Source organism: Hemicordylus capensis, chromosome 5, assembly GCF_027244095.1.
Source record: "Hemicordylus capensis ecotype Gifberg chromosome 5, rHemCap1.1.pri, whole genome shotgun sequence".
NCBI classification, from domain to species: Eukaryota; Metazoa; Chordata; class Lepidosauria; order Squamata; family Cordylidae; genus Hemicordylus; species Hemicordylus capensis.
The window spans coordinates 6,441,418-6,463,652 of NC_069661.1; the positions used below are offsets into that span (position 1 = coordinate 6,441,418).

The 22,235-nt window shown below is 44.9% G+C and overlaps 1 protein-coding gene across 8 annotated transcripts in view; it reads left to right on the plus strand.

The window, feature by feature from the left end:
- Positions 1-22,235, plus strand: part of SLC4A11 (solute carrier family 4 member 11) — a 265,118-nt gene that overhangs the window by 189,757 nt on the left and 53,126 nt on the right. For all 8 annotated transcript variants that reach the window (XM_053256951.1, XM_053256953.1, XM_053256952.1 and 5 more), the window contains exons 7-8: positions 10,803-10,926; positions 13,541-13,747. In XM_053256951.1, the coding sequence (XP_053112926.1) occupies positions 10,803-10,926; positions 13,541-13,747 (331 nt within the window). The remainder of the gene's footprint in view (positions 1-10,802; positions 10,927-13,540; positions 13,748-22,235) is intronic.

A 22,235-nucleotide genomic window follows, 5' to 3' on the forward strand; every position in this document is an offset into this window, starting at 1 on the left:
TGCAGAGCAACAGAGATTTCCTTTTTCTTTCTTTCTTTTTTGAAGCTGTCAAATGGCTGTTTGGCTTTAATAGCGATTCATCTTCATATGACACCATTTCCCACCTCCGCTTTGGCCCTCAGTGTGCTAAGAAGCACGGCAATATTTCTGCAAGTGCTTTCAAAGTAATTTTCTGCCTGGTCTGTAGGTCATTTTGGTGTTTGGGGGCTTGAACTGCTGTGAAGAATCCAGGTCATTTATGGTGTGAAATTTTTAAAGGAAGAAGCCTTTTCAGCTAAGATGCTCAAAAGCCACAATTAATGCAAAGTTGTATCCTGAAATGATACTATTCGTGTATGTGTGTGTCTTTTTTTAACCTCTTTTGCCCCTTGAGTTGAAAATGTTCCAAAGAAGGATGAATATGATCAAACTCAGCAGGGATTTCATATGGGCTTTGAGCACTGCTAATGTTGCTCCCAGGAAATTCATGTACATATTTCATATGCCCCAGTACAGTGTTTCTCCAGTGGCTGTTGCTTGTGTGTTTCTTTTTAGACTCTGAACCCTTTGGGGACAGGGAACCAACTTTGATTTTTTTTAATTGATTGATTTTTCTACTGCTTTAAGAACTTTAGTTGAAAAGCAGTATATAAATATTCATAGTATTTATTTTTATACTCCCCCTTTTCAACCAAGATTGGCTCCCAAAGCACACACAGTTAAAATCCACACAAGGATCCTATATAATCTGAGTATTGGACCTCTGATCATTATATGTAATAAGTATTACAGCACATCCCATATTGTAGCACGCCTTACATGTAAATCTTGGAGAAAGGAGTTATTTCTGTTCCTTTGCTGCCTTGTTAGAAAATAACTTGGTTTGGATAACTTCATGGAGGAGAGGTCTATCAACGGCTGCTAGTCGGAGGGCTATAGACCACATCCAGACTCAGAGGCAAGATGCCTCAGAGTACCAGTTGTGAGGGAGTAACAGCTGGAGAGAGGGCATGCCCTCACCTCTTGCCTCGGGGGGCTTCTCAGAGGCATCTGGTGGGCCACTGTGTGAAACAGGATGCTGGACTAGATGGGCCTCCTTGGGCCTGATCCAGCAGGGCTGTTCTTATGTTAGAGAGTGAGTGTGTGTGTGTGTGTGTGTGTGTGTGTGTGTGTGAGTGAGAGAGAGAGAGAGAGAGAGAGAGAGAGAGAGAGAGAATAATCTGTGGATCATTGGCTAAGAACCAAGCAGTCGTCCGTTTTGCCCCTCAACACAAGGAAGTCCACCCACCGCCCCCATTTTAAATAATTGTTCTTTTTGTATTGATATGCATTCTGATGACATTTTGGCAGGATAATGAATTGCATCAGTCTTTCATTGTTGCCTCCTCTTGTAGAGGTGGTAAAGGTAAAGTTGTGCCCTCCAGTCAGTGTTCTCCTGGCAACCACAGAGCCCTGTGGTTTTCTTGGGTAGAATACAGGAGGGGGTTAAAATTGCCTCCTCCCATGCAGTGTGAGAAGGTGTCTTTCAGCACCTTCCTATATTGCTGCTGCCAAATATAGGTGCTTCTCATAGTCTTGAAAACACATCAGGGTGATTCAAACCGGCAACCTCTTGCTCGCTAGGCAAGTCGTTTCCCCGCTGCACCATTAGGTGGCTTTGTAGAGGTGGTCTCACTAGGAAACTTTCACTCTCGATCTGAGTATTAAATCAGAATTTTTGGCTGTTAGCTGTAGGCATTTTCTCTCTGGGATGTTGTTTTCCTCTTCTTGTTCATCTTTCCTCTTCTTGTTCATCATCTCCCTCCTAGCTGGACTTTGGCTCTCAGAGTGGTAGGCTGGCTGATGCCAACCTCTTGGCAAGGCTGTGCCATTGAGGAGGGTCCCAGAGCCAAGGTCAGCATCTATTTGTTCCAGTTAGATAATATTAACAGAAGGTTCTCCCTAATTTATTTGTACTACTGTCTGGTCACTATACCTTAAGGAGGACATTGTAGACCTGGAAAAAGTGCAGAAGAGGCCAAGCAAGATGATCAGGGGCATGAAGCATCTTTCTAACGAGGCAAGGCTACAAAGCTAGCATAATTCTACACATCTGGGGCTTTTTAGTTTATAAAAAAAACTACTGAGGGGAGACATGATAGAGGTCTATAAAATCATGCATGGTGTGGAGAAAGTGGATAGAGAGAAATCTCTCTCTCTCTCTCTCTCTCATAACACAAGAACCAGGGATCATCCTATGAAAGTGATTGCCAAGAAATTTAGGACCAACAAAGGAAGTACTTTTTCACACAATTCATAATTAACCTATGGGATTCTCTGCCATAAGATGTGGTGACAGCCAAGAGCGTGGATGATATTAAGAGGGGTTCAGATAAATTCATAGCGGAGAGGTCTATCAATGGCTACTGGTCTGAGGGCTGTAGGCCACCTCCAGCCTCAGAGGCACGATGCCTCTAAATATCAGTTTCAGGGGAGCAAGAGAGAGGGCATGCCCTCAGCTATTGCCCGTGGGCTTCCTAGAGGCATCTGGTTGGCCACTGTGCAAAGCAGAATGCTGGACTAAGTGGGCCTGATCCAGCAGGGCTGTTCTTATGTGATGTCTCAAAATAGCTTGAGTTATGTCATAAGAACAGTGCTGCTGGATCAAGCCCAAGGGCTTCAGCATCTAGTTCAGCATCCTGTTTTCCCACCAGATGCCTCTGGGAAGCCCACAGGCAGGAGCTGAAAGGGGCGTGCCCTCTCTCCTGCTGTTGCTCCCCTGCAACTGGTACTCAGAGGCATCCTGCCTTTGAGGCTGGAGCTGGCCTATAGCTCTCTGACTATTAGCCATTGATAGACCTCTCCGCTATGAATTTATCTGAACCCCTCTTAAAGCCTCTTTTAAAGCTGGTGGTCATCATCACCACCTCCCATGGCAGAGAATTCCATAGAACTATTACACACTGTAAAAAGTATCTCCTTCTGTTGGTCCTAAATGTCCTGAACATCGGTTCCATGGGATGAACCCTGTTGGGGGACGGGGCGGGGGGGGGGATAGATTTCTCTCTATCCACTTTCTCCACACCATGCATGATTTTATAGACCTCTATCATGTCTCCTCTTTTCCAGACTTTAAAGCCCCAGATGCCTCCTAAGGAAGGTGCTCCAGGCCCCTCATCACAAACCAAAGAGGCCATGCTGCTTTTGGGATTCATAAGACAGTGTAGTGTATTGCTGGAATGGATATTGGGTCGCTCCCAGGTCTAGTTGATGTAGCTCTGCAAGCAGGTTTGCTTGCTTCTCTCTCCCTTCCCTTCCAGGCAATTCTGCGAATCTGGCTGGTTGAGTGGAGGTGTGGCTGTGCCATTTTAAAACCCCTCTTTGGGTGCTCAGGGTTGCTTTTGCTTTTGTCTTGTGAATATCTCTTCAGTTCCTTCTCCTACAAAGCAGTTCTTCTTGTTCCCCTCCTGTCATGCAACAAAATTTTCCAGGAAATCAGGGGTTTTGATGTTAAGGAGCAACTCGATTCATTAGTTTTTTTCCCCTGTGTAAACCGCTTTGAGAACTTTTTGTAGAAAAGTGGTGTATAAATATTTGTCGTTGTAGTGAGATCCCTTTATTCTGTCAACATAACTTTTATACAAGCTGCCTCCTTGCAATAGGCTCCACTTCCTCAACCCCCCATTTTGTGGCTGACTCTGCCTAACTATGCTGGTAGTTCCTAAGACTTCTGGGAGCCTTTTGTTTTGGTTTTTGCCAGAGGCTTAAGATTACCAACCCCAGATGTATTGGGGGGAAATTCAGGATTTTGACTGGTGGACCTGGGTTCAAATTCTCACTTGGCCATGATGCTCACTGCAAAATGTTGACCTTCCATTCTTTCTCCACATACCACCAACATTTATTTTGTTGTTGCATGTTCAGCATGATTTGGCTGATCAAATGGCCCTTGCCTTGACCCTCAATCAGAGGAGGATTTCCCATTACATCACAACCAGCTGGTAAAGATTTCTCTATCAACTGTCTCCACCTGGAACCCCTTAAATTACAGACAGAATACAAATGTGAGCAATGAATAATGTAAATTTGATTCTCATAAATTGTGGATAGTGTTTTGTTATGATCACATCATTATTTGTTAGCATTTGGGGTTAGGTTAGAGGTTGTGTGCATTCCAGTTTTGTTGCTATGACAAAAGATAATTATTGTTCCTTGTTAAAACACGGAGCAATTCCCCAATTGTTTGTTTGTTTGTTCGATTTATATACCACCCTTCCAAAGTGGCTCAGGGCGGTTTACAACAAGGTAAAAACAATTAAAACCATTTAACAGTTAAAACCAAAACTATAAAAACCGAATAAAACCAATTAAACAATTTAACAGCTAAAAAACCCTAGAGAACCAGGGCAAGCATTTAAAACAATTTTTCAATCATTTAAAACCCTGGAAGGCCAGACCAAACAGATAGGTTTTAAGGGCTCTCCTGAAAGACAGTAATGATCTTGAATTACGGATTTCTGCTGGGAGTGCATTCCACAGCCCAGGAGCAGCTACAGAGAAGGCCCGCCTGAGTCGCACCAGACGAACCGGTGGTAACTGGAGACGGACCTCCTCAGATGACCTTAACGTGCAGTGGGGACCATGCAGAAGAAGGCACTCTCTAATTCATCTCTTTACCCATTCAATTTTTATACTGCCTTTCCAAAAATGGCTCAGGGCAGTCAATTATGCATTGTTGTGTTTTTTTAAATGCCATTCTGTGGAGGAACAGCCCTCTATTCCTCCTGACCTTTTTACCACTGCCATCAAGTAGACTTTTGGTATGGCTGGGTCCACTAAAGGTAAAGTGTACTCTCGAGTCGATTTCGACTCCTGGTGCCCACAGAGCCCTGTGGTTGTCTTTGGTAGAATACAGGAGGGGTTTACCATTGCCTCCTCCCACATAGTATGAGATGACGCATTTCAGCATCTTTCTATATCGCTGCTGCCCGATATAGTACCAGCGGGGCTTCGAACCGGCAACCTTCTGCTTGTTAGTCAAGCATTTCCCTGCTGCACCACAACAGTCCTTATCAGAAATTGCAAAAAACCCAAAACCAAACCTCAGTAGTATGGAAAGGCATGGGGTGGAGACAAATCAACAAGCTTCTAATTTTTTTTTATAACAAGGAAGTTTACTTTTAGGAGAAAATTTGTTCAATTAAAACACTTTTACAGGAAAGAAACCTACAAATTCTAAACAGTTACTTACAGAGCAGGTCAGGGAAAATAAAAAGCTAGAGAAACATAATCACTACCTGGTTCTATACTGGTCCCTACTCAGAGTCCTTTTGTGCTTGCTTTCTTCTCAGCTCCGGGCTTGCTGGGCAGACGCTTTGTTCTGTTTACGGCACAGGTCTGGAGCTCAGTCTAGCCTGGCTCTTCCTTTTCTTCCTGTTATTTCAGCTAGAAGGCTTCTCTTCTTGCTGGCTGCTCACTCTCTGCATGGATGCACTGGATTCACTCTAACAGACTTCCAGACTCTCTTCCTCCTCCTGCAACCTCCAGCTCTGACTTGCTCCAGCAGATTCTCTTGTCTTCTCCTTCCAGAACTCTGACCTCCCTATCTAAAAACTCCCAATATATACAGTTTCTCTGGCCTATCAGTTCCTCAGCCCAGCCAATCAGAACAGACAAAACATTCCCTCCATTTTTAAAAATCTCCCCCCCGCCGCCAAAAAAAAATCAACTAATTTTTGATTAAATTTGGTTTCATCAAAATGCTACACCAAATGCGAAACCAGAATAGACTTTTGATCCCGCACAGAGACCAGCCAATATTCTATACATATTTCCAATGGAGAAGAGGTTTGTGCTCATTCCTTCACACATTCAAAAAATGTTGTGGTTTTATTTCCAATTTTTAAGCAGGATGGAACTAAAAATATCATCCAACTGTTCTGTGTGTTCCTCATGTTCAGAGGCCTGTAATGCAAGACTTAAATGCTCCAATCAGTTGTCACTTGCTGATTATCTCATATTTCAACCCTCTCCCAGCTGCATGGACAATCTTGACTTCTGAACTTTCCTCGCAGCCAAGAGATGCCCAAGTGACTTGAGGCAGTTCTCCGCCAAGAAGCTTTCCAGGTTTTCACAGTAATACAGCGGCTTGGCTGGGAGTAATTAAAAAGGCCTTCTAACTGAAGGAAAACCTGGAAATCTCACTTGGGCATCTCTTGGCTGTGAGGAAAGTTCAGAGGTCAAGGTTTTGATGCAGCTGGGAGAAGGTTGAAATATGAAATAAAAGTCTTAAAGGTTATAGTAGTGTCTTTGACAGCCTCCTGAGGTGCTGCATTTAGGGCCCGTTTGGGTGATGTCTTCTAGAAAAATGGGAGAAGTCCATAAATTGTGTAGATTACAAGGAGGGACATATTGGAGGAAGCAGCACTTAATGTACCTATATCCCAAACTGTTTACAGCTTTAGCACTGAGAATAGCACCTTGGATTTGAACTCAAATTTGAGAAATAGGTCATCAATGCAGATCAGATAAGAGTACAGAACTCTGGCCCTATCTTGGACAATAGCCTGGTGTCAGCGTTTTGGACTTCTTTATACTTTTCAGCAAGTCCAAAGCACCTATATTCTGGATGCATTTCAAGATTCTGAAGCACTTTCAATTAAAAATCAAAACCATGAATTTGCTTCTTAGTTCCAGGAAGTTTGCTTTCATCAAGAATGATTCTGGGAGTGGTAGAGAATCTTTTGCAGCTTCCAGGTTGAGAGTGAACCTGTAACACCACAAGCCTCAGTGGTGTCTGGTCAAGGACGAAGGGGGCACTAATCGTGTGGGATGCACTCTTGTGTATTTTCATTACCATTGGTAAGTAGATATCCACACTCGGGTAGGTTTGGAGTATCTCCAAACAGGGCCAGTTAGAAAATCCAAGAAGAAAGAGTTCAAGAAAGACTGGATATGTGAGAGAGAGAAATCTTGTTCGTGTCTCAGAAACTTAAACCACTCTTGCAGCATAATGGGAACGAGCTAGTCTAACAGTTTCTTTGGTTTGCTTCCCAGACTTTTATCTTTTGCATAAATTGAGCAACTTAGTTATCAAGGTGTCGATCAAAAGGGCCCATTCACCATTTGAAAGTCCCATATGGATTTACTTACGTGCTGATTAATGGCGCCTGTGGGGAAGGAATTGATTCAGCTTTGCAGCAGAGGAGGCTGTGTCCAAGTTTTAGGGAAGGTTGTTCTGGGCTTCCCATTCAGGATGTTTACGATGTTAAGCGATAAAGAAAAATGTGTGCAGAGCAAAGGAAGAGCGAGCTTGTGTCTAAAGGCTCCGTCCAGCTGCTATAAGCAGTGACCATTATTTGGTTGGCAGGTGCTTACTTTGGGAAACAGTCTTGCAAGTGACTGTGCTTGCCTCTTGCCGTGATGGGTTTTTAAAAAAGTTTAAAAAGTTTTTTTTTAACTTTTTGAGGTAATATCTTAGAATTGTATGTCTTCAAGCCTGGCTTCTCAGTTTAATAGTAGCGACTAGGATTCACATCTTTCCTCAATGCGATAGGTAGGTGCTTGGCACTTAAACATAATTCATTAATTACTGAGAATTAATGCATAATTCTAAGAATCAAGTAGTCCAGGATTTTTCTTACTCAGATGCTCAGACTGTAATTAAAACCTTGAAAAATCTAACCCTAAATATTGAGGAATTGGAGGAAACATAGGGAATTGGAGCTTCTCTTCACTTTCGTCTTTTCTTTAGCACTTTTACCTGTCACATTTTTAAACTGAGTCTCTAGAATTAATTTTTATTAATTAATTAATAAAGCATAAATTGAAAATAATAAAATTATTTTATTAATTTTTATTATAGAATTAAGGTATCCTTAAGTTTAAAGTATGGTAAAGGTAAAGTGTGCCATCAAGTCAGTTTCGACTCCTGGCGCCCGCAGAGCCCTGTGGTTGTCTTTGGTAGAATACAGGAGGGGGTTGACCATGGCCACCTCCCGCACAGTATGAGGAGATGCCTTTCAGCATCTCCCTATATCGCTGCTGCCCATTATAGTACCAGAGGGGATCTGAACTGGCAACCTTCTGCTTGTTAGTCAAGCATTTCCCTGCTGTGCCACTTAAGGTGACAAGTTAGTCACCAGCAGGGCAAAAGGATGGAGAGGCAGCAGTCCAGGGAACCAGGAGGTTTCGCGGTAAGAACATAAGAAGGAGGCCCATCTAGTCCAGCATCCTGTTTCGCACAGTGGCCCCCCAGATGCCGCCGGAAGCCACAGACAGGAGCGGTTTTGCAGATTAGTTCTGGGGGATGGGGAGAGCAGAGATGACCCCTTGCTAACTGGGCGCAGAGGCATGTGGTGGCTCTGCCATTGTCATGTCCCAGACCTCTGAGTCAGAAGAGTCAGAGGCACAGCAGGAGGACTTGGCTGTGAGAACAGACTCTGAAGCTGACCTGGAGCGGCAGCCAACAGGGGAATCTGGACAGCTGGCAGAGATGAGGGCTGAGGAGACTGATCTGGAGGAAGCTGGAATTTCACCTGTGTTAAGAAGACGTCTCAAGAGAAAGGCTCAGTGGGAGACACGCAGGTGCAAGATCTCATAGGAGAGGCAATAGAAATGCTGAGTCAGGACAGCCTGATTGGCTGCCGGTTATCTCGAGCCCTATATCAAGCAGACGCTGTTCCTGGGACAGGACTGTCAGCAACGTTGCCTTCTGCAGACAGTGTTCCTCGTACTTTAATTGTTCAACCTTTCTTGTTCCAGCCTGTCCTTGTTCTGTTCCTTCCTGTTCTCTTTTGTTCCAGTTATTGCTCAGTTATCGTAGAGGGGGATACCTAGTTTAGTCTCGAGGGACTTAGTTTTGCTTATACTGCTTTATCTTTGAGAGTCATTCTTTGCTTTCATCCGTGCAGCTAAGCTGCTACCCTTATCTACAGGGTTTCTATCTTGACTCACAGAAGTGGAGCTGGAGGGATCCTAAATCTTGTCGGGTCAGCCGTGCCAACGGATTTACGACAATCATGTTTAGCTAGGGCAGAGCAACTGTCCCTATTCAGCCCAGCTACTATCCCTCCACATCAGTTACAAGTGTATCCCTTCTGTTTCTTATTAAATAGTGAACCTTTTCAGGACAGAGAACCATCATCAGGCCCTCTCCTGGCATATGGTTTGGGAATTACCCCGCTAACTGTGCCAAAAGCACCTTTGGAAAGTGGTGACTCCTCCATATTTAGTGGGGGGGGGGGAATTGACTCTGTTCAGTCTTGCATAGGTAGTAAACTGCTTTGAGAACTTTTATTTAAAAGTGGTGTATAAATATTCCTAATAATAATGTGAGGCTGCTAGAAGACCCAGTATGTCCCGACTTATGTCGAACACAAATGCCCACAAGATCGGATCCGAAGCATAAAAGATCCCGTCTGTGTGGCTCTGACCCACTTCCAACTAGTATGGAATGGGCAAAGCAAGGCAGACAGATGTTAATGCATACTAAAGAGAGACAAGGATATTCCATCCATCATGAGCTTGGAGTCGCTCCCAGTCTCTGTTCAGCCCAAATCTGACCTGTCAAATCTTCATGTGAATTGCCAGGTTCATACTAGAGTCTCCCTTGGAAAAAGTTTTTGCTAACTTCTAGCAACTGCTGAGTGTGATACTAAGGGTTTGGGATTGAAATATTCCCACACTGGTGTCTGAGGATCAAACTAGGCCTGAAGTCAAGCATGTCTTTGCCCTTTCCTTTAAAAAAAAAATAGGCCCAGGGGAGGCCCTGATCTAAATTGGGACCATCATGTAGCAGAACCTACCCCCAGCCCCATGTTTGTTTGTTTTTACATTTATATCCCGCGCTTCCTCCAAGGAGCCCAGAGCGGTGTACTACATACTTGAGTTTCTCCTCACAACAACCCTGTGAAGTAGGTTAGGCTGAGAGAGAAGTGACTGGCCCAGAGTCACCCAGCTAGTTTTTTTATGGCTGAATGGGGATTTGAACTCGGGTCTCCCCGGTCCTAGTCCGGCACTCTAACCACTACACCACGCTGGCAGTTCATCTGGAGCTCATAGTGAGGGGGGAGAAAGTCTTCTCAGACTGTAGTGTGGGGTGCATGGTGGTGGTGGGGGATGTGTTTTTAAAAATATGGAAAGGCAAAAATTCATTTGACAACATGTTCAGTTTGACTTTGAGTGTACTAGTAGTTACCCAAAGGGGGAACCAGTTCTTTTGTTGACTTTAAGAGGTTGCCTTCTTTGTTATGAGCCCCACTGCCTATTGAGATCATCTGGGAAGGTCAGCCTGTGGTTGCCACCAGCTTGTCTGGTGGTTACTCAGGGATGGGCCTTCTCCACTACCGTCCCGAGGCTTTCGAATACACTCCCCACTGAAGTAAGAGTCTCCCCATCTCTGGTAGTTTATAAGGAGATGCTGAAAACACATTTGTTCACCCAAGCTTTGATATAGATTTTAATGTGAAATTGTTTTAAACTGCTTTAAATAAGTTGTAACTATTGTCAGCCTCCTAGAGATGCAGGTTTGGGATGGTATACAAATGTATGAAATCAATAAGTAAATGTCTTGGTTGTGTTAGCATAAGGAGTCTATGGTACACACAGCTCCTTCTCTGTGAGGTCTCTGCTGTCTTTGATGCATAATAGCACTGCATTTATGCATCGTTTGAAGCTCTCCTCTTGTTCTCAAGCTAATAGTCCACAGTGTTTCCTACTAGCCCTTAAATGTGTCTTTCTCGGCCATTCCTTGCAGAATCTTTTTTCCTTTTCCAAAGGTGGCTCTGTCTGCTGTGTGTTACAGATTGCTGGCTCTGCTGAAATAATCCTCTCTTGTTTGACAGTTGCACTATCAAATCCCTTCAGCGCCGCCACGTTTGCATCAGCCGGCTTGAAAGGCCCCAGAACTGGGGGGAGAACTCCTGCGAAGTGAGATTCGTCATCTTGGTGCTCGCTCCTCCGAAAATGGTATGCTATCTGGCAGGAATTAAAAAAAGAATTGTGATAATGAGCTGTGTCTGGCCTGCCTTGGCACAGAATGGCTTCTGTAGTCAAACTGCAGGTTATATTGGAGCTCCATTTTTGGGAACCCCAACAGAATTTCATCCTTCCAGAATCAGCCTTGGGTGGGTAGGGGGAGGCAGTTTGGATCAGGGCCAAGGCAGGCATGGCGTGGGCGGGTGTTCTTTCCTTCCATTACTCAGCCCTGCTCCAAACCTCCTTCTCCCTGGAGATGCTGTTAGCCATGGAGGGGGGAACCCACAGCTGTAGCTCAGTGCTATCCATGTAGAAGGTCCCCGGTTCAATCCCTGGCATCTTTTCTAGGTAACACTGGGAAAGACTCCAGCCCGAAACCTAGGGGAAGCTGCTACCAGTCAGAGGTCCCCAACCTTTTTAAACATGTGTACCCCTTCTGTCAGGCACCTAATGGCATAGCGGGGAAATGACTTGACTAGCCAGAGGTTGCTGGTTCAAATCCCCGCTGGTATGTTTCCCAGACTATGGGAAACACCTATATCGGGCAGCTGCGAGAGAGGAAGATGCTGAAAAGCATCATCTCGTACTGTGTGGGAGAAGGCAATGGTAAGCCCCTCCTGTATTCTACCAGAGACAACCACAGGGCTCTGTGGTCCCCAGGAGTCGACATCGACTCAACGGCACACTTTACCCCTTCTGTCACAAACTTTCAATACAGGCACCCCATGGTGGGGGGTGGGGGGGAGGTGTACACAAATTTTCATGTTATGGTTATGAGACAGGCTTCTCTAGTTGTTGGCTTATAGCCAGATGCTCATGAGCACTCCCATTGAAATTAATGGGACAAGTTTTCTTGTCCCATTAATTTCACTGGAAGTACTCTGTGCTAGTTTTATGAATCCTGTCAGTCAGTATGAAAGGAGGGTTACACAGAGTTTCAGTAGGTAGCCAGCCGATCAGGAGCAGAGCAGGAAGGGCTTCATTGGTAGGAGGGACTGATCGCTGAGGTCTCATGAGCTTCAAGCCAGCAATCCTCAAATGGGGAACAAATAGTGTGGCTGCAGGGTGGGGGGCAGGACTGCTCGGCATGCCCACCGGGAGCCCTTCAAGTATCCCTCGCAGTCCCCCCTCCTCGCTATATCTAGTAGCAAACTTTGGAGGAGGTTGATTTTAATTTGGGGAGTCAGCGCAGGAGGGTTAAATTAAAAATCCTCCCCAGATTCAAATCTCGCCCCCCACTGCAACTTGCTTTTTGAAAAAGAAAAATATGATGGGAGTTCTAAAGGAAGAGCTTCGGCACAATCTGCAGTTTTACCCCAAAGCAGGAGTTTTCAACTTTGGGCCCCCAGGGAGTTGTTCACACACGCCTTCATGCAGCAGGGTATCTGAAGAGCGAATCTGCTTCTCAGATTTGCAAGATGTTTAATTTGGGGGATGAAATGGACAGTTCACATAGGATTGTCTCCTCTCCACAATCCCTGGCGATCTTTTTTCCCATGCATTCCCACCGGCTTGCTCCTGGTTTTTCCTCCAACCAGTCACAAATCACATCACTGAGAGGAGGAGGCGAGAGAGCTTTTTTGTTGTTGTTAGTTTGAGCTACGGAGGCATGACAAGTTGCCAAACGCTGGATCAAATGGCAGAACACTTAACCCTTGCCTTTGTGAGTGACTGCCTTCATCATCTCATGTCCCTCCCCCGCCCTCACACACACATACACCCCAGATGATTTAAGAGGCAGGGAAGTTTAAAGCACCGATCAGGACATTCTCTCTGTCAAGAAAATTTCAGGCTAATGGAATCAGCACAGACAAAAAGGCTCAGGTTACATCCATTCTGCATATCTAAAGCCTATGTAAACTCCCCTTCATTGAGTTTAGAAAAGCCGAATTACTGGCATGGCCATGCCACACATCAAGGGAGAAGTGGCAGGGCATAGCAGAAGCCTCGGATTTCCCCGCCCCCAAAGCCGCTGAAACTAGAGGATTTTTTAAAGCCGGACATACTTCGGGCTAAGCCAGAATGCACAGCCTTAATTCGAGCGGAAACAGAGTCCTGACGGTACTGGTCCCTGATAGCCCACAGGGACTTGGGGGTAAATGCAGCTAATATGTGGACTGGCACACTCCATTCTAGAGGAGATTTGATGTAAAAGCCCTGTGTGTAAAGCCTCCATGTGGTGTTGGACTACTGCTCTCATCATCCGCAGCCACAATCAAGAATGGCCAGGGATGGTGGGAGTTGTAGTCCAACATCATCTGGGGACCCAAGATTGAGAACCCCTGCCCTAAAGGATCTTGATTCTAGACCTGTCGGGTACCATTCTGCAGATTATGCGGACTGAGGCAGCAGAATTAAGGTCCGTAGAGACCACAGGCAGTTGTAATTTTTGAATGATCACCCAGTTTTTAAAAAACACAACCACAAATATCTGTCTCTCTGAATAGAGCTGGATTGTCCCAATATCTGGTGGATAGTATTTTTGAGGGCATCATTAAGGCCTGGTGGTTACAAATGTTCTTAAACAACACTTTCAGCATAGCAAAACTTAGGCTGCAGTGTTGATATTGCAAACAGCTCTTCAACAACTTGTCTTTTTCCTCAGAAAAGTACTAAAACTGCCACAGAAGTGGGCCGAACGTTTGCCACGATGTTTTCAGACATCACCTTTCGACAGAAGCTTCTAGAAACAAAAACGGAAGAAGAGTTCAAGGAAGCTTTGGTTCACCAGCGCCACCTATTGACTGTAGTGAACCAGAGGCCCTCTGCAGTGTCAGATGGCCACAGAACACACAATCACAAGCCCCTCAAGGTATGTATGGTGGACGTCTTGCCGCTGTTTTCAGAAAATCTCACAAAAAGCAGTGCTCTTGAGATGGCAAGTGTGGCTCACTGGAAGGTTGAAGCTAAGAAGAGCAAGTCTGGACAAATCTAGATGGTGGGGTGTGCATTCTCTCAGGATTGCTACCTATTTGTGCTATCTTGGGATTGGCACCACTCCAGAGAAGAAATTAGTCTAGATGAGGGTTTCCCAACCTTGGGTCCCCAGGAGTTGCTGGGCTACAACTCCCATCATCTCCAGCCACAATGGCGAGAGGCCATTTGGGCCCGAGGATGATGGGAGTTTTACAGAAGCTGAGAACCCCTTGTCTAGATTATGGAGCCACCATAGAAATAATACCACAGTCACCAGTAACATATGAACCAGGATCTAGATCGCTAAGAACATAAGAGCCTTGCTGGATCAGACCAAAGATCCAAGTTGTACAGCAAGATCTTTCTCACAGTGACTAGCCAGGTGCCTCTGGGAAGCTCTGAAGTGGGATGTGAAGGCAAACAGTCCCCACCTGTCATTGTCTCCCAGCACCTATTATTATTATTATTATTATTATTATTATTATTATTATTATTATTAATTCAATTTCTATACCGCCCTTCCAAAAATGGCTCAGGGTGGTTTTATATCCAAAAGCATCCTGCCTCTGGACATGGACATGGCCTGTAGCCATCATGACGGTAGCCCTTGACAGATGTATCCTCCATGAATTTGTCTAAACCTCTTTCAAAGCTATCTAAGCTAGTGACCATCAACAGATCTTGTGGCAATGAGTTCCATGAGTTGATTGTGCACTGTGCAAAGTAGAGCTTCTTTTTGTCTGCCTTGATTTGCCTGTCAATCAGTTTCACTGAGTGGCCCAGCTTCTAGAGTTGGGTGAATGAATGAATGAGTGCAGTTTATTTTGGCCCATGACCAGTAACCACAACAATAAAACAGTCTAATTAACCAGTCAAAAACCAATCCATATCAATATTGTTAACATCTCATTAGATACATATGTAAATCCACACAAATCTAATCAACCCTTCCTATTTATAGCTCATAAAGACAGTCTGACTGAACAGGCAACTGCACAAAATTTAGCTGTCATATAAGTTAACTCAGAATCATGGCCTGCCAATAAATACCAGGCATAAAATGACTCAGAGCACCCTGGATAAAGAGACAGATAAGGGATGGTTTATTCACCTCACCTGACCCACATGGACAAACTCTCTCACCTCATATAGCATCTAATGATAGTTACCTATCAGACCTGCTGATGGTAAGGCATTACATTAAGCTCTTCTGTGGTTGCACACTATTAATTCATAGAGATATTGTGCTGGTTTAGGGTGAATGTGTGTTCTCTCCAAGTTATAAGTTCTAGGAACCGTACCCAAAACCTTTTGATGCTCCATGTTGATTATGCTTTGTTGAATTGTCTCTTTAGCCAAGTCGTAACTTGGAGACAATAAAGCCTCTGGAGAAAAGCCATAGGATAAAATCTTATTCTCATTCTGTTTGCACCATGATTATTTATATAGATCTTTTCAAATCAAGGGAATTAAACCAATTGGCAATCAATTTAGCTTTAACCATAAATTGTAAAGAGCCAGACCAAGGGCTCCACCTTCAATAAACTGACTTATATTCCATTCTTTCTCCAAGGAGCCCATAGCCATCTACATGGTTATGTTTATCCTCACAACAACCCTGTGAGGTAGGTTAGTCTGAGAGAAGTGACTGGCCCAGAGTCATCCAGTGAGCTTCAACCGTGGACCGTCTCCTTCTCTTCATACAGTGTCTGCCTCTGGTCACAGATGGTGGACCAATTCCACAATGTGTCCACTGGCCCATCCTTAAACACGTGGGTGAGGAACATATCAATATTTATATACTGCTTTTCAACAAACGTTCCCAAAGCGGTTTACATAGACATAAATGAATAAAATGGCTCCCTGTCCCCACAGGGCTCACAGCCTAACAAAGGAACATAAGATAGACACCAGCAACAGCCACTGGAGGGAGGCTGTGCTGGGGATGGATAGGGCCAGTTGATCTCTCCCTGCTAAATAAAGAGGATTGCCCCTTTTAAAAGGCACCTCTTTGCTCGGTTAGCAGGGGATAACATGGGCACATGCACCTCTCCTCACCGCCCTGCTGCCCCCTAAACATGCAGGGGGTAGTTCATCTGATCCTTTTGCAAACACACAATGCAATGCTACATTAAGTAACTGCAAATCAAATACTGCCTGCTGACCCTAAGATGCCCTGCACTGGGCTGTTTTGAAGACCCTGGTGCATTCCTAAAGACAAGTGCAGCATGTCCCGGCTCTCAGCATCCTTGGTCCTCAACATTTCTGCCCTCTCAAATTGTATATTTGTCAGTTGCGGTAGTGCTACTTGTAAATAAGTATTGCCTTGCTTTTCTGTATTGTATCTGGTGGAGATTATTAGGTCTCATGTACTGCAATTGTGCAACGTATAATCGAGGTGGGGGGAAGCCCTCACACTTCTCCTTCCATATCGATGAAAGAAGGCAATGAATTAATTATAGCGAGAGAGCGAACAAGGCTCCAGTCCTGCATAAAGGCTACTTAAATCCCATTGGGGGTTTAAACAGCCCAACAATTTAACCTAACAGCCTAACTGTGAGCAGAATTTCAGCCCCTGGCACAATCGGCTTCACCCAAAAGCAGTTTTTGGTATTTGCATCTGAACAGAGTGTTGCACTGTTGGAAATCGAAGAAGTGGACATTTTGCCTTCGTTCAGACTGGTACTGAGCAATGTACAATGGTGATGGTGAATATTTATATACCGCTTTTCAGCAAAAGTTCCCAAAGCAGTTTACATAGATATAAATAACTAAATAAAATGGCTCCCTGTCCCCAAAGGGCTCACAGTCTAAAGAAAGAAACGTAACAGAGACGCCAGCAACAGCCACTGGAAGGATGCTGTGCTGGGAATGGGTGCAGAACTGCAGTTTTGAATGCATTAACTTGGTGTGTCTGCACATGTTTCTGCATTGCTAGTATTTCTGTCCCAGGGAAGGGTGCCTAGTTTTGTGGCAGAGCGTGTGCTTTGCACACAGGAGTCACACCAGTTTCAATTCCCTGCAGCAGACAAAACTGGGCTGGATTGGCCAGTGGTCTGACTCGGGGCAGCTTCATCTGAGCATAAGGACTTGGGGCCAGGTGTATGTGTTCTGGTTTTTTTCATATCGTGTTGTCCTTGCAGCAACTGTGGTAGGCTAGGCCCCTGGCAACATATTTGCTCTCTCCCTTTCCAAATGTAATGGTGATCCAGCTTTTCTGGAAGCTCCCTCAGTGTGTATCTTCCTCTTTCAATGCTGCTGCTTCAGCCTGTGCTGTGAGCAGCCTCCTTCCCCACATGTGGATGCTGTCAATGGCTGCCAGGAGGAAGCAGCATCTTGTCAGGAGAGTGTGAGGTTACGTTTGTTTTTCCTCCTCCTCCTCCCCGGTCCCAGCATCCCAGGGGGCTGCTCCTGATGTGTGCCACAGCCAGATGAGCAAGAACCCCACTTGTTGGAGGCTCTTGTGCTCTCTCTGACCCCCACCCCCCTTCCACTGGGGCTGTGATAGAGCTTTCTTAAAAAACAACCCTTTAAAGGCCGGTCAAATCCTTCCTGTTTTTTTGCTAAACTCTGTCAGTGTTTTTAGCCACAAAGGAGCACCAGCTAAACCCCGGAGGAGGAAAGAGGCACAGAGGTTGGAAATCCCCTCCGCTTGAATAGGTTGCCCTGCGAGCAAAGAGAAGCAATAGTGACGAGGGAGACAGGCAGGAAGGAGCAGGCCAGTGGCCAAATCGCAAAGGGCGAAGCAGGAGAGGGCTGGTAAATGCCACGGCAGCCCAGCTTCGTCTTGCACCCGCTGAGTCTGGAACAAGGAAAAGGGCACTTCTGCTAGGCTGTGTTGACAGGTGGACTTTGGTTACCCTTTTGTACCAAAATATATGTGGAGACGCATGCAGCTGCCTTTTACTGACCCACCTGGCTGTCTCCCATTGGCTTCTCGAGGAGCCTGCAGGGAGGGCATAGCTCAGTGATGGTGTACATGTTTTGCATGCAGAAGGTCCTGAATTCAGTTTCCGGCATTTCCAGTCCAAAGGATTTCAGCCAGCAAAGCTCAGAAAGGACCTTTGGTTGATATCTGCTGCCCGTCTCTGTAGACTCGATGGGGCCAGATGGACCAGAAGTCTGCTCATATGTCCCAAAGTTGGCCGCTCTTGATTCAAAAGACCTATTCATATAGCAGAATCAAAGGTACCAATCAGAAACAATAATCAGGATTGATAGATGTAAACACTCATGGGGTTACCAACCTGGCATGCTTTCTTTACAAGAGATACAAAGAGAGGTAGCACTCTTAACTGAATGGAAGTACAGGTACATCTAGAATGAGTACTAACAAAATGAAACAATCATAAGTTTCAATACAATCTATCTATCTATCTATCTATCTATCTATCTATAATGCTTTAAGGCATACCTGTGGCTAATCCCGTGTGTGGCAGCTCTCGCGAGATTTCCTGACAGGGCAGAACAGAGCAGAGGGAAAAAGAGGGAGTGAGAACGAACCAGCTGAAGGGATGAGGCAGAACGGCTGAAGAGATGGAGACAAAATGAAGACGGGGCAAGGAACTGGATCAGTTGCGGGGTGGGGGAGACAGAGAACTAAGGGTGCAGATGTTCTGCGCCGGGTCAGCTAGTACATAGTTAAAAAGCTTAGAGCACAAAGCTGTATTAAGCAAGTTACAGTGAGATGATAGCAGTCATAAGTCTGCTGGGTATTAACTCCAAACCAGCAAGAATACTAAATCTAGTCAAGCAAAAAAGATATGTGTGGCACTAGCACATTTTGCAATCTTCATCAGTCCACAGTGGAAATCCTCTAAACAGGTGTTCTTAGTAAAACTTGCAGCAGGGAGATCTTTCCTGAAAGAATATGATAAACTTGTGATGTGATTGTCTTTCTAAGGAGCAAGCCTTTGCAACTCACCTATATCATGGTTGCTCCTATGTTAATCTAAAACATTCTGGCAAGATCAAGCAAGGGTCCTCTTCTCTTTGTTTTACTTACCGCAGTTAGAAATCCTACTATGTTCCCTTGGAGATATATGGGATAGATACTGATGCAGATTGTGTAACGTGGTGTTAGCGCAACTTGCTTGACGGGGTTCAGTATTTTTGCTGGTTGAGAGTTGGTACCCAGCACTTACGATGGCTATCCTCTTGGTTCTCATTGTAACTTGTTTAATACAATTTTGTGCTATAAGCATTTTTGTGTGTATTCTGTATTGCAGGGGTTCCCAACCTGAGATTCTCTAGATGTTGCTGAACTGCAACTCCCATCATCCCCAGCTACAATTATTGCGGCTGAGAATGATGGGGTTTGTAGTTCAGCAACATCGAGAGTACTGCAGGTTGGGAACCCCTGTATATTGCAACAAAACTTACGATTGTTTATTTTTGTTAGTACCAGGCAGACTTCGATATTTGGGGTGGCTCTTTTCTGGCTGCAGTCACCGATACTGAAACCGCAAATATCAAGGCATTGGGGACGATGGGTTCTTGGTCGGCTCGAAAATGGCTAAAAACTACCAAAAATCGACCAAATTTCGAGGGTGAATGCGGGGGGGGGGGGCTCCTTACCATGCTCTGTTGTTCCCACCAGTTGCACTGGGCCCCAGAATGCTTCCAAATCAGCCAAAAAGCATTGTGGTATTTTTTGTTGGTGTTTTTCTTAAGTGGAGCCGTTTTGAGACTTCAAGGAACCACCAACACATGAAGTCGATGTCTCTCCCCCCCCCCCCCACCGCTCCTGGTCGTCGGATATTAAGAGGTTGGGTGTCTTTCTCCTGTCCATGGATTCGTGGATAATTTATTTATTTATTATTTATTAATCAAATTTGTACACCGCCCCAAACTTTGTTCTCTGGGCAGTTTAACAATAGCACAAGACAAGTTAAAATATATATAAAAACTTAAAACAATTTAATGAGGTTAATCATTAAAACAACTATTAAAACAATTTAATGAGGATAATGAGGTTTACCTGCACTCATTACATCTGTCTTTATATAAGCATCCCAAAGAACTGGCACCACCACCAAAAAGACAGGGGACATTCTGCTTCATCTGGTTCTGAATTAGCATTCATAGGGATACAAGGATACATGGGTGACTAGAGTGATTCTGTCACCAGATTCAGCATGTCCTAGGCACAAGCTCCCTCTGGGTTTTTCTCTATCAAGGGAGGAGAACTTTCTGGGAAAGATTCTGCTCAGAAGATTCTGGTCAGGACAGGGATTTCCCCACCAGAACTTGCCTCTTCTCCATTACCTAAAGTGCTCTACTATTTGGCTGAATTTTGGTTGTAGCTGAGCCTTGCGCTTCCCACTGGACAGAAGGGGAGGGGATGGGGAAGTGAGCAAACCCATGACCCTCCACAGTGTGTTACCATCATGCTAAACCCATGGCCTATGGGGTTGCCATAGCACAATTAGCCAGGGCTGTGTGTGTCTGTGGAGAAAGTGGATAGAAAGAAGTTTTCTATCCCTCTCTCATCAGGGCCATATCCAGGTTCAGAAAAACCCTTGGGCGAGTGCCTTGGTGGGCCTCCCAGTTTAGAGTGGGGGTTGCTGTAGCAGTGGGGATATCTGCCTGGGGTGCTTCTCTGCAGCTGTGCTGGCAGCCGCCATGATGTTTTAAAGCTCATAATCCAGTACCCCACCTCTGTTGCTATTTGACTATAATTCAGCAAGAAGGCTGGGCCATTGAATTACAGGTTAAAAAGATGGCGGCCACCAGTGTGACTGGTGTCCCTGCTGCCAAAGTATGCCTCCACCAGAGTTTAGAGGAGGCTTCTTTTTGTGTAGCTGTAGCAGCCCAGTGTGTTTTTTAGAGGCTGCCATCTCCCCCCTCCCCCTTTTTACAACACAGAGTTGAGCAACTGGGTAGAATCTCAGGCCTGACTGTGGGCCTAATGGCCCTGGATACTTAGCCGGTGCCTAAGTTGACCACCTTTTGACTCCATGCATAACAATGGGACTCTGAGTCTTCCAGTGGAACAACGGAAGCTGCCTTCTGCTGAATCAAACCATTGGTCCATCTAGCTCAGTCTTGTCTACACTGACTGGCAGCAATATATGTTCGCTGCTGCAAGGCCAGCTTAATCTCAGTGGAATGTATGGACAGGAGATTCAGGACATAGAGAATTCTCCTTCATACAACATATACTTTAAGGAATTTGCTGCCACAAGATATGGTGATGGCCACTAGACACATCCTTAGAGCAGGATGAGTCTATTGGTCATTAGGCCATAGGTAGAGCTTGTAGCTGAATACCAGTTGCTGAGAATCAGCAGTTGGGGAGGGCTACGATTTTCAAGCCCCAAATCTGGGCTGGGCTTCTCAGAGGCAGCTTGTTGTTGGTCATTGTGGGAAGCTGGTTGCTGAACTGGACAGAGCTTTGTCTGATCCAGCAGGACTTTTCTTATGTGTAGTTGCCAAAGAAGTATGGAATCGGGTGTCTAGCACAGAATTTATTGCTTTCAGAATCTTGTTGCAGAATTCTCCCTCTGTGGTTATCAGCTTTTTTTAATTGTTGAGGATAGCTTTAAAAAAAATGTAGCCAATACCTAGTTCACGTTCAAGGACAAGCAAGAAGACTGGACAGGCCTGCCAGTTATCAGGGCTGGGTTGTGGTTTCCATGCCTACACAGAGCCCCTTGCTGTTCCCACTGATGCTTGCTGGTTTGTCATTAATTTAACGCTTTTGGGGCTGGCTGAATAAGTGATGCAAATAAAACGTTTCTTTGTTTGCATAATGTACTCTGGTCGCAGAACTTGGTTGTGTCTGGTGCAGAACTTGGATTGTTTTGCCCAGGGTGGTGCACACCAGAAGAAATTGAAGAAGGAGAAAGTTGTGATCTTAGGGAAGGGGACTGTCATCTAGTTGAAAGTTGTTGGTTTTCATGTGGGGGGGAAAGGTGTAGGTGGGACTGAAACGCTCACAGGCAGAGATTATGGAACGTTGTAGTAGCAGAAGAATCTTCAGGTAGTAATTTCTAGTGCGGGTACCTATTTTTACAGAAGCCAAACTCTGATCGTTGGTACCGTCCATCTGTAGAGATAAAACCTCTACAGATGGGAAGGAATTAGAATTAAATCACATTTTATAACTTGGATTAGTCATCTGGCATTTATGGTCTGTTTTGATGATTAAAACATGTTAATTGTTGGGTAAATCTTTTTTCTTTTTCTTTTTTTTTGGAGCATGAATATTTTTTATCTCAAAGTAAATTAAAAAGAGAGAGAGTCTCTTGAGTCTTCTCTTTATTCCGAATGAGTCATAATTTCCTTACCCGCAGGCTGAAAAAAGTTAGACCAGTATTGTTCTGCCTCTACGTCTCAGAAAGCAGACTTTCGGAAATGTCCTAAAGGTGCACTGAAATGTA